Raw genomic sequence first — 15,377 nt, 5'->3', positions numbered from 1 at the left:
TTCAAGCACAACATGGGCTTCTGGTGTAGTAGTATTCACTGTTACACTTCACACTTAAGGTGCAAACAACATGCAACTCTAATAAATGAAGCCTTATAAGGGCACATAACCACCAAGTCACCTCTAAAGCTTTGAAACTTAATGGCAATGTGTTGGCAAGCTATATTAAGCAAGCAGATCCTCAAGCAACATACGTCATCAGAAATCACAATTTTTTAATTTATTTTTTTAACATCAGCATATTTTATCTATACAATACTTTACCTGCTTGAAAAATCACAGCGGCTGCTCAGCAACACTGATCAGCAGATTTCTGAGACAAAATGAATCTTTGCAATAAAAACAATAATCAATTTATTTTTTTTTCTCAACTCAACATCAGCATATAATATCACTATTAATAATCCTGAGTTGCTTCTTGAGAAACATCTCTCCCTCACTTGACCAGGTTGCCACAGATGATGCCAAGAAAGACCAGAAAGCCTATCTGTCGATTAGAAACAAATTTCTTGGCGCAGTCACCGGCGTCGTCCAAGTTGAGCGTGTGGATCTGAAAAATTGCATAGTGTGTGATAATTCAGCAAAGCAGTCTACGTACGCGTTCAGACGAGTTTGATCGACATGTATCTGAAAGTTGTGTCTGCTTATGCTTGCTTGAAGAAAGTGTGATCTGAACGCACTACACAAAGGGGATATGGGCCTGTATTTGTTACTTTCAATTTACTTTTCAATTGTTATGCGTCACATCAAGTGGAAGCTCTAAGTGATAAAAGCAGCAAAATAGCATCCATGCCGTGTCTTAGCTAATTATGAATGGCAAAAACAAAATAAAAGATATGGATCGTTACAAATATGGCCTCTGTAGTGGTCTCTGACAACTCTGGTCATGCTCATGTTGGGGTACTTACCATCTGAGCCAGTTTCTGGACCCCTTTAATCACATCACCTTACTTGCCACTTTGAATTTTCAGCTGGATTTATAGGTGACGCAGGAAAGCAAAAAAGATTGGAGGATGGTCATCTATGACGACTAGGAAAAAATAAATTGGTTTTGCATTGGGGCTAGTACCATCTTGTTGCCCTTTGTGTCGACAAACATAAGTAGCCATTTTAGAGTCTTCTGTGCGCAAGAACTATCTGTTCAGTAGCCTTTTTCCTCCTCCATCCCATCATGCTGAATCGCCAACTGGCTGCGTGCATACAAACCTCCCTGCCTTTCCTTGCTTTCGGTCTCACATCCCAGCAGACTTGGATATAAATAAATAAACAGGCATATGTTGCATGTCTCCTTACCAGGTAAAGCAACCTCGCAATATATTGACAGCTTTAGCATGGTGAAGTCCTAGCATAGGCTTAGGAACATTAGGAACAGCGTCTTTGGCTGAGTTGTCGTGACAAAGTGTTTAACTAAAGAAAAGTGAACTGTTATTGCAGTGATTGACTATATCCCACTTACCTGCTGGCACAAACATATTGGTACTGACATGATAATCATGAAGTTATTTTCATATGGCTTTTTTTTTTTTTTTGGAACAGAAAAGGGTGTATTACAATTTTTCTCTTTTGTGAAATTTACGTATTTCCACAGAACTAAATTGCCTATTAAGAAGGGAGGTGCACAGCACAAGGATATTTCCAGCATGTCATCCTTGACTACAGCATCACACAATGTTATCACCAGCACTGCTGTCTCATCGGATACATCCTCTGACATTCTAGTATAAGTCTAAACCATGCTAATGTATAGGGTAGTGAAAAAAATGTGACACCGGTAACCAATGGCGTGCTTCCCAGTATGTGCCAGAAGACTGCGATTAACTTTTTTTTTTTTCGCATGTGCAATGTATGCAGGCATGCAAACAAACAGGAATTTGCTTTCCAGAAGAGTAAGTGACCTTAGAGTTGATTTCTTAATAAGACAGCAAGACAAACCTGGCGAGCAAGGTGTGCTCCCGTTGCTGCAGCAGCAAGGTAAAAAGGCCAGGATTGCCCTGAAGCCAAGCCAGCCAGAACCAGATTGCTAACCATGCTTGCAGAGAACATCCACAGATATCTCTTTGTTTTGTCACCAAACTTAAGGGCAGTAGATTTCATTCCGATAACAGCATCGTCCTGTTTGTCCTGTAATAAAGAGAATGTATGCAAGACTAAGTGTGATTATTTTACGAGGGTGGCAAAAATGCATTAGCAGTAAAACGGCATCATAGAAAGACTGACTAGACAAGCTCATGAAAGCTATGCACAGCTGCCTGAAGCTGAACCAAATTTTCTGAAGCCTATGCAGAAGAGGGCGCAAAACTGCCTCTGCTCGATCGATAGGAAAAGCTGGTGGAGTGGCTAATTAATGAAGTTTCGTAATTCAAAAATCAAAATGTGGGGTGTAACATCCCAAAGCAATACATAGGCTATGAGAGATGCTGCAGTGGGGCACTCAGGATTAATTTCAACCACCTGGAATACTTTCACACACACCTAAATCTAAATACATACACAAGCGTTTTTTGCATTCCACCCCCACTGGAATGTAGCTGCTGTGGCTGGGAATCGGACACGCCTCTCCACACTCGGCAACACAATGCCATAGCCAATGACACAGTGCTGCAGGTCAGCTTCATAATTACACAGAGTACATATTGAAGTTGCAAAAGCGACATCAACGTGTGCTCGTATGGAAATGACATGGCAATCGTGGAATTAGCACCAGCTTCAAGGCATCTCGCAGCATGTCGCACAGAACACTGCCATTCAAGTCCCTCGGTACATATGAAACATATTCCAGAAAAATATTATGTGGCATGCCGACATATTTTGTTGCATATATGCCTTGCAAATGGCTACCACAAAACGAATAAACATGGCTTTAGCATTATTTACGAAATTGTAAAACGTGCTCTTAGTGATTACAACAAATACAATTAATGACAAGCAGCTAGCTGACAAACTGTCGTCATTTTTTGCGAAAGCACTGGCAACCTCAATAGATAACCAAAACAAAGAAATGATATTCTGCCATCAGCCATAGAGGATCTAAAAAAAACTAGGTCAGCTAAAAAAAGGCCTGCCTGTTTACAGCTGCAAGTACTGTAAAACCAAGCAACCATGAAAGGTAATCAGCACATATAGAGTCAGCCAAAAACCAAACAAGCACTGCAGGTTGCAGTAGCTTATAATGGTGCATGCATTACTATGTGACTATGTGCAATGGGACATTGGCATGCAAACATCAGAGTAACATGCTGTAGCCACAAGAGCATGCAACATGATCTGAAATATCCCGACAGCTCCGCAGTTTCTTGCAAACACCAATGAAAGTTTTTTTAAACTGGCTCCTACAGCACGTGCGACATGCATAATTTTTATTTTCGCTGTAATGCGTGAGCTAGGTGCATCATCATTAGCAGTCTATATTTATGTCCACTGCAGGACAAAGGCCTCTCCCAGCTATATCCAATTGCTTGTCTAAGCCTGCAAATTTCCTATCTCACTACACCATCTAAACAACAGCTGTCATTGACCGAGTTTCCCCTTTCCATGGCACCAACTCTTTTTTTACCTTTACAAACCACCAGCTATCAGCTCTATGCATTACATGACCTACTGAACCCCATTACTTTCTTAACATCAATAAATTATCAGATGCATAGTATGTTTGCTTTGCAATCCATTCTGCCACATTCCTATATCTCTTTACATTATGCGTACCATTTTTCATTCCGTTGCTTGTTGTGCTATCTTTAGCTTCCCTCAAGCTACATTGTTATCCTCATAGTTACAGCCCCATAAATTAGCATTAGTAGAATGCACTAGCTAGCTGCACAAAATTTCACAATCATGTGTAACAATTTTTTTGGTGCCATATGATAAAGTTAAAAAGAGGGATCCACCCCAAACAATGTTATTAAAAGAAGGCACTTCAGACTGACGAGCGATAAGAACAATGTCTTCAAAAAGAACGATGAGTTGTGCAGTGTTTGTTTATAGCCTGAGCATTCAAACTCACCTGATGCGCATAGATTGTGTCATAGATGAGTGTCCAAGACATAGCTGCGGCATACAGAGGAAGGACTGCTGACCAATCACACGAACCTTTCACTGCTGCCCAGCCCATGAGAGCACCCCAGTTGATTGTCAGACCTGTTGAAAGACAAGGGTGCAGCATTACTTGCGCAGCCTAGAATTTGAAATGCCAGCCAGAATTTCAAATGCCAGTTCAGGTGGCCACTCCACGTGTGCTTCCAGCAATCACTACAGGGAATTTTTTACACTATTTTCTTACTGCTGCATACACCATAGCATAAAAAGCAATGCCTTAACCAACACCTAAAGCAATATTCTTGGCTGATATGGAAGGTTATTTCCCTAAATCATACATTTGTTTTTGTTGAGAACTAGCCCTGCAATATGTCCCTTTATGCTTCACTTAATTTATGGTTACGTTTAAAGTGTCAAAATGTGAATAACTGCTATCAAGAGAGCCTATGTAGGAAGTATGTAATCAATCGATCAAATGAATCAAAAGATTTTATTTCCAACATAATAGACGGGGGTCACCCTAGGCAAAACGCGGCAAAATGCAGATTGAAGGTGCCTGGGGGCACGTAAACAAGGCAGCATACAGAAAAATTCATAGATAACATGCACAAAAAAAAATAGCATACATAACAAACAAAAACGTTTAAACTAGAATAGAAAATGTAATGACATAAAATGCTGATAAACATAACCAATGTATACATTTAACATGTGTGGATGTTACTAGAAATAACAAACTTAATAATGACATCATATAGTTTTAGCAAAGTGATAATTGTTAAAGACAAATAATAATAAGAAGAAGAAGCCAAAAACTCATATGGTACTTGAATACGTAATGCAAAAAAAAAAACAAAAAAAACAAGGCAATCAGGTACAATGAAATGAAAGTGTAGGGGTAAGAAATATATGGGAGAAAGAGAGATAGGACGTTATTAATTTTAAAAAATATGTACATATATTAAAAGAAATTAAAAGAAATGAATGGGAGCGCTCAGTATGGTTCTGAAATGAAGCATTCGCACAACTGTTTTTTAGAAACACTGTTAAAATTGATCCCGTGCTGATGACATCATTCGCACAACTGTTTTTTAGAAACACTGTTAAAATTGATCCCGTGCTGATGACATTTGTTCAAAAATATGGGACATTGAGAGCCAGTGAGTCTTTGCCATAAGATGTGCGCCATCGCGGTACCAACCATCTCTCGTGGCCTCTAGTTCGAGGATCACCTATTTGTTTTTCCAGCCAGGAATTACCATTCAAAAATTTTTTACTGTTTTTGTTTGAAAAGAAAAAGAAGTGCAATAGGCGGTACTGATAAATCAGCATGGCGTTTTTAACTTGATAGCGGAGGAAGAATTCTCTGGTAGAATGGGCATATGAAACGTTAGCAATGCATTGTATCGCTTTCTTCTGTAGCAAAAAAATTCTACGCAGATTTGTCAGAGTAGTTGTTCCCCACACAAGTGTGCAAAACGTTTTGCAAAAAGTTTACGTGAGCGTCAAACAGTGCGTTATATGTCTGCATTTTGACCTTGCTAGGAAACAAACGGCGGCACCACGATAGCACTCCCGTAGCTGAAGAATGTGACATAGCAAGATAGTTAGTCAATGTGAGCTGTGTATGTCATATCAGCAGAAAAGATGACGCCTAGCGATTTATGCTTTTGTACAATCCTGATTGGAGTCCTGCCAAGACACAGGTCTGCTGGTAGAAGGGTGTGTTTGTTTTTGTCCCTAAATAAGACGGCTTTAGTTTTGCAAGCGTTGATTTTAAAAAAGTTATTGCTCGACCGCTTCCAAAGATCTGAAAGCACTCTTTGAGCTTTCGTGAAAACTTCATTTATCTCCCGGCCGGTTACGAACAGACTTGTGTCATCTGCGTACATTACAATGTAAATTTCATTACTTACTTAACAGTTGTTTGCGTACACATTAAAGTGGTCCCAGGAGGCTTCCCTGTGGAACTCCTGAGGCAACATCTTTAAAAGAGGACGTGTAATTACCAATTGTGACACACTGCTGGTGATCATTCAAATAGGTCTCAAACAAAGAATAAGCTACTCCATGTATACTATAGCAGTACAATATCTTTAAAAGAGTATTGTGGTTTAAATAATCAAAGGCTTTTATGTAATCTATAAAAACACCAAGAGTTACTTTGTTTTCTTTGATATTGCAAAAAATTATTTCTTGCTGTGTTAATAACGCTGTTTTCATTTATTTTCCCCAGCAAAATTTATGCTGGCAATCGTAAATTATGTTGTGTTTGGTAAAGAAGTTGTTTAAACGGAAAAGAATTAGTTTTTTCAAGACCCCTCCAAAATACTGGGAGGATTGATATGGGTCTATAGTTAGTAACCTGGTTCCTTTTACCGCCTTTATATGTAGCAGTTACTTTTGCACGTTTCATCACAGTTGGGTAAACAACCAGTTGCTAATACCCAATTAAATATATGCACGAGGTGATGGGAAATGATATCAATAACATATTTCACAGGTCCGATCTGTATATTATCAACGTCTACAGCTTTACTATTCTTGTAGACACATGAACACCTCACAAATTTCGAGCTCATCTGCGGGCTCAATGAAAATACTTTCTTTACGAGAATTATGGTGATGTCAAGGGAACAGTGTGATGGCTTTACCATATTTACAAAGTGAGAATTGAAGTGCTCAGCCAAAGCAGATCCTGAAAGCAGTTTGTTATCAATTGTTAGTTCTGTTATCCTATCATTGCTGTTTCAGCGCTTCATAACTTGATTGATCACTTCTCATGCTTTTTCAGGGTACTGTGCAATAAATCAGAGATGTCATCGTAATACAACATGTTTGCCTTTCTTAGCTCCAAGTTTAATTAATTACGGTACTTTTTAAATGCTGCTAGCTGGCACAGTTTTCTTCATGACAAAAATTGTTTAAGAAGTTTATATTTCTTGTTCATCAATTTGATGTGTAATAAGGCTAGCAGCAGTCTTTAGTGTGCGGTTCTATGCCATAGTACATATAAGACAAGTTTATTGATTTCATATATATATTAAACACTATCACCGAAATCAATAAATTTGCTAGAAAAAAGAAAAGCTATTCTCACCCAACGTGACTTGTGGCCAGTAGGTTACCCTCTTCATGATGGGATACAATGTGACCAGAGTGACAGAACTTGCCCCAAGGACTATTCTATAAGGATATAGGAAAACCACACTTAATAGCACAGTCAAGGGCATTATCACATAAAAAAAAGAACACATAAAGGATATAATAATGTGAAGTACATCTGGACATGTCTTTGAGCCACTGGAAGATAGCAGATTTTAACATCCTCCTGGCCGACCAAAAAAATGTGCTGTACTTGTTGCTCGTTGAAGTTCTTGCACTAGGGGCTTTTCCAGTAAATTGCTGTAATTGTGTTGGTCGTATTAAGGTGCTGCAAGAAAAAATTTCAACTTTGCAAGAATGTTGCCATCTTTGCCTGGGAAAAGTTCTGTTATCTTGGTGATTTTCCAGAGTTTTTCATCGCTTACGACATCTCCAAGATTTATTATTACCAAGAATTATTATTAATCAATCAAGCTCATTTTGGTCTTGCTCAACAAGTACTGTCAATTGTCATCCTAAAGAACATGGGCCATCATGTAACGACATCAATGTCCTTCTGGCTGCAATAAGCTAACTCACTTGCACAGTGCCAGACGTATCTGTGCAATCCCTCTTGCTTTTCCTGACTGGGCCCTGAATGCATACAAGGGCTCTATTTTGAATTATCTACACCGCAGTACGTGTAGTACAACAAAACAGTATATGTAGTAATGAATTCTGTCTACTCGGGAGTATAACGGCAATATTACTTCCTCAGACAGGATTTTATTGTCCACATCATTTTGGCATAACTATTGGCACACTTCTATGATTACAATGTGTACATCACGTAATATACCAACAGTACTTGTGCCGCTCTGTTCCATTTAAAACCTCATGAATTGCAGTCAATGACAATGCAGGATTAATGCTGTATGACCAATCATCTAACAATATCCATGAGACATATATGATTGATCCATTTATTTATGCCCCAGTGCAATCGACATAGAATGTTAGTCTCACAATTCCAAGAGTTAGGTACACATATGTCTAAAACATGCTGCAAAGTAGATAGAGCATTGCAATGTTATGGAAACGTTGCAGTGCACGTGGCATGCACATTTCAGGCATGTGTATCTGGGCAATATAAATCACTTTAGCAGTTTGAAAAATAATATTAGTAGTGTATCATTGGCTTCAGTTTCGTTGGTTGTTTCTGCCTGCTATAAACATGTTCTAAGTGTTCAACTGTGCATCTGTTGCGATGATGAATTTATGTTGCTTCCCACAATACATGTGGGTAGTCAAAGCTTTGACAAAAGTAATACAATGTGTTGTGTTTTCCTGCAAAATGCACAGGTATGATGTCTGTTTCTAACCTCTTACACGCCAACTTGGGTGACTGGATATGTGCCTCTAGATATGTGCCTGAATAGACAATTTGGGAATCGGCAACTTGGGCCATTGGGTGTGTGCAACTGAACATGTGACACAAGGTATGTGAACATTCTTGGCCAATCCTCCAAAATGGGTAGGTGCCCGGATAGACAAACAGAACAAGCGGCAAGAACTGAAGAAGTCGGCAACAGAAAATTGAAGGAGTCAGCCACGGAGAACTGAAATAGTCAGCATCACAAGCAGCCAAATATGGAGAAAGCAGTGAACAGAATGGTACCAGAGCGTACAGTGAGCGAGAAGCATTGAGCTACAGAGAAATGAAAATGTCAATAACCCAAAATTGAAGTTGGCTACACAGAAGTGAAGAATTTGGCAGCACGGTATGCCGCTACATTGCTTGCTTCATTGCTTCAATGCCAATCGCACAAACGTTGACATTCATTGCGAGATGGGTTCTGCCGGAGTTCTTAGAGCGATAGCTCTACTACTCCAGGTAAAAACCCAGAAAACGCCTGGTTCCGTAAATCTGACCTTCAAACTCAGCCAAGGTCAAACTGGGAATCAGCCTGCCACTATCGGCGGCTGCTGTATATGCTGCGTGGGCGCCCATATCTTCAAAGCGGTCTGTGATGTGTACAAAGTGCGCCGAGTGCTGATAGCTTCGCTGCGCTGTGCTTTCGACATTTAGTTTGCGTTGAAGCGAGACGCAGCATGAAGGTCAATTCGCTCGCTGCTGCTGCCGCACCAAGCAGCATCTGTGTGTTGTCTTGTGTTGCAATTGTAGATGCGGTAGTTGCTGACAGCGCTGAGCAGCATCTGTGTCCTTTCCCAAAGCAAGCAAAACTGTGCTATTGCTTGACAAACTTGGGTTAACTGCGTTCAACCATGGCAAATTTTTTTGGTTTTTTCGTGGTAAATGTTGCTTGTATTACATTGTGATCACGAAACAATAGAACATGCTGCCCAGTTTCATTAAAACAGCTGTTTCCATCAGAGCAATGTGTATACAAATAAGAAAAGAGAAGTATTGACATTCATAACAAGTAAACAAATGTTCCACCAACATCCTCACTGTCCATCACCAGCATCCAAGGTATGTTCTTCATATATTGGGTGATCATTTTTCAGTGCATGGCACATGGATTTTTGGATGTTCCGATTTCTAGACGATTTGGGTGTTTAATGAATACACGTAATCTCCACATAGTAGGTATTCTAGACATTCAAACATTCAATGGGTGTTGGTGGTTTATTTGGTGCCAATAAAACAAGCAACCCGTACAGCTCCGCAATAAAATCAGTAGTGTGATGTAACACAGTATTCACTCTCATTATAGATGCGACAAATACTACAAATACACCAGAAAGGTCTACATACGTGTACCAGTTTAGCTGCAACAGTATGAGCGTGGACAAAGCAAGCTGGCCACCAGTAAGGACAAGAGCATCGAACATTGATAGTTCACCACTTGCAAGAGGTCGATCTTTAGTACGCTCCACCTGCAAGCAAGAGCCATTCCTGAGAAAACAATGCCAAAAGGTTGAACCATTCAAGATAGTCATGGCTATGTGTGAATCTGCACCTTTCTGTCTATGTCCCGGTCCCACATGTCATTTATAGTGCAACCAGCACCTCTCATCAGGACTGCTCCAGCAGCGTACATCGCTAGAAGCTTAAGATCAGGTAGACAGCCCGGGTCTGCTGCTAGACCAATGCTCCACGCCCCTGGCAACATCACCAGCCAGGTTCCTGAAGGTGAAAGAAAAGCAAGACGAGGAATAAAGGAGGATTTAGCATGAATAGAGAGAATCCACTCGAGATCTACGCCTTTCATCGTACATTTCGGCCAGACGATTTGTAACGTCTTCTGAGCACTTACCGATCGGTTTGTCCAAGCGCATGAGTCGTAAGTAAGGCTGCAGCCTATCCGGCGCCGCTTGGACGAGTCGTTCAGGAAACGTGCGATGAACGGTGAAAGCTTTGTGAACGCCCAAGGACTGCGGCGCGTCTATTCTGCTGGAAGACTTGCACCTTGCACCAAAACGGTCCCTCGAGGTGAAACCTACACGACTGGGAACTAAACACAACACTGGGGCCGTCGACTTCAGATGAGAGCAGCAGGCATGGGCGTGCAAAAAACACGCAAAAACGCTGCCGGCCCGCTTCCCAAACACCACGGCACTCATGATGGATTCGCTAGCAGTCACTCCTGACTGGAAGGGAATACTGTTATTTGTAAAACAGCAACTACAAGTAACGGGTTCACATGAGCCATATGCTCTGGAAGACGCACCAACACGTGCGCGAAGCAACGAAACCACAAGGTCGTCGACACAACGCTTTTGGGGCTAAACGTCCGGTCCTCATACCGTGGATTCAAGCGGAACCGTTCCGCTCACTGCAGTACTACTCTCGGCATTGTGTGTGCATACAGAGAGAATTTGAAGGGCACACGGGGCGAGCGACGCTGCGGTATCACCCCCAGTCGCTGCGCTCGATGAATGCCGTCCCGAGTAGTCGCGTGTAGTCACTTTTTCCTCTTGGCTAGCGTTACGTATTACCGGTATTACCGCGATGCATAACATGAATAGATAAACACCAAGGACAGGTTACAGCCGCCTCTAACTGAGGAGGCTTTTCCATATCTGTACAGCCGCGCTATTGCATAAACGAGGAAGATAGTTGCGCAGGGCGCGCAAGGCGCAGGCGCACGCGGGACCTTGCTCTAAAAGGCGTTGCTGTCGTCATACCAACAAGCCAAGACGAAGGTCGAAGGCGGCGTAGCTAGACAAGTTCCGGTTTCGCTCTTGCAGCAGTGAGAGCAAGTGTAGCCTCTTCTTTTGGGCACTTTTCTTCTTTTGATCGTTACCCGCAGACATACGCAGTATTTATTAAAGCAAATACGCTCGCTTGACTCATATTAAGTGCTGTCAATCATTTCACATGTACGAAATATATTGTTTTGATGGGCATTGTAGCGGCAGTGAGCGCAAGTGTAGGCTCTTCTTTTGGGCACTTTCGATCGTTACCCGCAGACATAAGCAGTATTTATTCGAGAAAGTACGCTTGATTGGCTCATTTAAAGTGCTGTCAATCATTTCACATGTACGAAATATATTGTTTTGATTGGGCATTGGAGCGGTGGAATTCGCTGTCGCGTTTCATGTCTTTTATATATATATATATATATATATATATATATATATATATATATATATATACGCTAAAATGACAGAAAATAATTGCGTTCTATATATTGCAAGTGCAGTGACCTATCATATGTACTATCGCGCTCAGTATGAGCTACAACGCGCGGCCCCAAATTTGTACTGAGCGCGATAATACAGCTGCGTCTCCTATGGAATAGCCTAGAAAGACCATGGAGCAATAGCTATATCTGTCAAGCTGTTTCGAAAGTTATTATACGATGTTTCAATCATTTCTGCAATGAATCGACTTAGTGCGACCACACGAAGAAAAATAATTTTGAAAGGAAAACGCAATAATTTACAGAAAAAAAAAAAAAAAAAACTCCGCCTCCATTCCACCCTGTGAAAGTGGATCTACAGCGAAGGTGGTGCGGACGTTCGACAAGTACCACCACACCATGCTAGACGACATTACACAAGCATCACCACGTGCACAAGCGACGTGCGTCACGCGCGCACGCACGTGTGTGGAAGTGCGCGCGGGCACATCCTCACTCTTCCCCCTATGCCGTCCGCCAAGCATTAAAGTAAATTAATGTTTAAATGTAAATTTCGTCAGAAAATGCGTAAAGTACGACTTACACACAAGCTGCAGACATGATAGCTTCGGATTGTAACACGAATATACGAGAAAACATAATTCTGTAGCGCGGAAACTGAAAAACAAAGTCCTTAAGTCTTCCAGCTGCCGTTTGATAGGTCCGTCCTCATTCTTGTATAGTCCCTCCGCCTGGCGCAAGTATGTTATTGAACTAATTGAATTTTGCAAAGTAAACTGCGTATAAAGTGTGTAAAGTACGACTTACACACAACCTATAGAGGACGTGAGTGCATCTTAGAATATACGAGAAAACTTAATTCTTTTACGCGGAAACTCAAACACAATTAAAACCCTTCTTCCAGCTGCCGTTTCTGGGTGAGCACGCCATGAAATCTTCGCTGTAAAAGGCACAAATGTAGAATAATTTAATTGGTCGTGTATAAGTTTTTTGATAGAAGTCTGCGGCGACCTTGCGCAAGCAATAAAGTCCACAGCTGCGAGGATCAACAGCTGCACTCTATTTTCACTGGACGACAGTTCAGAGTCGTGTCAATTGCGGTGGGTTGAGGAGGATTTTTTCTCTTCCTTCTGCAGTAGCCGGAAGTCCACAAACTCTTAAATTACGCTGTTTCTTCTTTCTGGGGTTTTACGTGCCAAAACCAGTTCTGATTATGAGGCACGCCGTAGTGGAGGGCTCCGGATTAATTTTGACCACCTGGGGTTATTTAACGTGCGCAACGCCTTAGCTAACTGAGCCACCGCGGCGGGGAATTACGCTGTACGTAGATTGATTAACTGTGGGGTTCGAAAACTGCGACCTGCTACGCCACGTTTGCGAAGCGATAACTTGCATGTTGTCTTCCCTTTTATGGAACCTAAACGCGGTTCCAAACGTGTCTGCACTTATGTAGCCGGCTCCTTTAAATCTGGCTTCTCCACTGTAAGAATGCCTGTGGGGAGAAGCGCGCTTCATGTAATTCTGTAAGCTGTTATGGCAACGTTGCGCGTACTGTCCAATGGGCAATGACCGTTATACGGCCCTTTCTATGTGTCAGCTGTGGGTGCTAGTTCATACGAGCCTCACATGAGGGGGTGTCACCTGTCAACGGTGGTAACGGTAACGATATAACGCTAACGCTATGCTAAAACGTCACAAGTAGTACTGGTTAAAAAGTATTAAAAATGAAGGAGTGTTATTTTGATTGCCGTCATTATCGTAATTATTGTAAGCGAGTTAGTGGCCGAGATCTTAACTATTGTGAGCTAGTTAGTGGCTGAGATCTCGGCCAATCACGATAACACACCTTCGTTTTCAATTATTTTTAACCTGCACTTCTTGTGACGTTTCAGCATAGAGTTAGCGTTATATCGTTACCGTTTTCGCCATTGGCAGGTGACACTTCTCATCTGGGGCTCGTATGAACTAGCGCGCACGGCTGGCACTTAACAAGGGCCGTGTAACGGTAAGCAGTAACTGTATACTAGAACGTTCTGTTACCTCCTCTCACCAAGTCCTCAATCATGGCTACCTGCCTCTCGCTATCTTCAGCCAACCGGACTAACCTCAAATAATTTACCAATTTCCGAACTCTTGAATTTGCCGAGGTCTACCGACACGCGTCACAACTTTCAAAAAAGCCGCCAATCCCGCCTGTCCTCGGCGAGCAATTCCAGACGGCGCTAGCTGCCTGCACGGTTTCTTCGACGCGCCCTCCATGCTGTTCTAGTTGCGCGCTCTCATTCGGTTACCTTGAGGAGCTGTCAGGTCACTGGAACTCCGTTTTATGGCGCGACTTTCCAGCGGTTGAACTAGGCGGCCTTCGCGTTTCTCCGACATAGTTTGAACGGTTGCGACAAGCAGGCCGATGCGGTCTTGCCGCTATCTTGGACGGCAGTAATGGCTCGCGATCTGCGCACCCCCCGATCCACACATGTGTTTGAGATACAACTGATTACTGATGTAACCACGATTCATCGAGACGCATCCAAACATACAGCGAATTTCACAGTCCTTCCTTCACTTTTTCGAATCTACAACTCATCTTCCATTCTGCTAGTGAGCACCAACCATAACATGCACTGTGCTAGTGAGCACAGTGCATGTAGTGCACTGTGCTCTGACCAAGGAGTTTGCATTCCACTCTCGGGCTTATATATCATGGCTTATCGGTGATTAAAGCTCACTTACACAATTGTTCTCGGTATGAAGCGAAGGAAACAATCCGAAGTCAGCCTCCAATGCGACTGGACGGGGCAGCTGCTACCCTGGTGCGCTTCATGCGTACGTACCGGCATTATATCTTGAGCTGTCACACGACATGTCACACGTGTTCGCTTGTCCTAGCGTTCGCATCAGTTGACTTTTTTTATTTTTTTTAGAAATTCGGCAGAACCCACCGGTTGTGCGGTTAGCTAGCATTGAACCAATAGAGCGAGACAGCGTATTGCCGCCGTCGAAACGAGTTATGATATGATCATATTAGGCGTGTACGCACTCCAGCGGGATTACTCTTTCGCGCTTCCCTAACACCCGGCGCCATCTAGCCCCGCCGCCGCGAAGCTTGCGCGTCGCCTCCGAAATGCATGGCGCGCCGTTGCGTGCGAACGCTGAGACACGCGTTATGCGGCTACCGCGGGCTTCTCTCTCGCGCTTCTTTGTGGACGCGAGGAACCCTTTTGACGTGAGTTCGATTCCGCTCAGCATCGGATCAATTTAAGGGATTTGTTTCGTCATTGTGGAGTGGCACATTCCCAGTGGCACATACCTATAGTCACCCAAATTGGCGTCAAAGACGTTCGTTGAAGAGCGGCACACACCTACAACTTGGGCCACTGTTAAGTGGCCCAAGTTGGCATCAAACAGGTTCACTGGAGACCAGCACAGACCGAGTGGCACATATCCAGTGCTCCAAGTCGCCGAGCAGCGGTACCTACCCAGTCCCGCATCTGCATTGACCCATGTCGTCGTGAAAGTGGTTCGTTGAAGAGCGGCACGTATACGCGAGGGATACGCGAGAAATAGCTCGCGTTGCACAGCACATAGAGTTCAAGACACACCACCGCATATTACATGAAAGTGCGAAGTCTGCCTCCCATTCGTCGGGCAGTA

The 15,377-nt window shown here is 42.6% G+C and overlaps 1 protein-coding gene across 1 annotated transcript; it reads right to left on the bottom strand.

Annotated features, from left to right (window-relative positions):
• Positions 1-330: 330 nt before the first annotated feature.
• On the bottom strand, positions 331-11,260 carry LOC119449938 (4-hydroxybenzoate polyprenyltransferase, mitochondrial-like). The gene is made up of 7 exons (XM_037713236.2): positions 10,398-11,260; positions 10,101-10,267; positions 9,896-10,017; positions 7,133-7,218; positions 4,001-4,134; positions 1,933-2,121; positions 331-550 (listed from the first exon to the last, which is right to left on the bottom strand). Exons 1-7 carry the CDS (start codon positions 10,702-10,704, stop codon positions 437-439), a joined length of 1,119 nt encoding a protein of 372 aa, XP_037569164.1. The 5' UTR covers positions 10,705-11,260; the 3' UTR covers positions 331-436.
• Between the last annotated feature and the right edge of the window lie 4,117 nt (positions 11,261-15,377).

Source organism: Dermacentor silvarum, chromosome 4, assembly GCF_013339745.2.
Source record: "Dermacentor silvarum isolate Dsil-2018 chromosome 4, BIME_Dsil_1.4, whole genome shotgun sequence".
Classification (NCBI taxonomy): Eukaryota; Metazoa; Arthropoda; class Arachnida; order Ixodida; family Ixodidae; genus Dermacentor; species Dermacentor silvarum.
Note: the sequence above shows the minus strand (reverse complement) of the source record. Positions and strands in the feature narration are given on the sequence as shown.

Excerpts from the sequence above, each read along its gene's own strand:
- LOC119449938 (XM_037713236.2), bottom strand. The coding sequence starts at position 10,704 with ATGAGTGCCGTGGTGTTTGGGAAGCGGGCCGGCAGCGTTTTTGCGTGT. Across the intron at positions 4,135-7,132 it reads CTGGCCACAAGTCACGTTGG|GTCTGACAATCAACTGGGGT; the intron begins GTGAGAATAGCT and ends GTCTTTCAACAG. Across the intron at positions 2,122-4,000 it reads ACACAATCTATGCGCATCAG|GACAAACAGGACGATGCTGT; the intron begins GTGAGTTTGAAT and ends TCTTTATTACAG.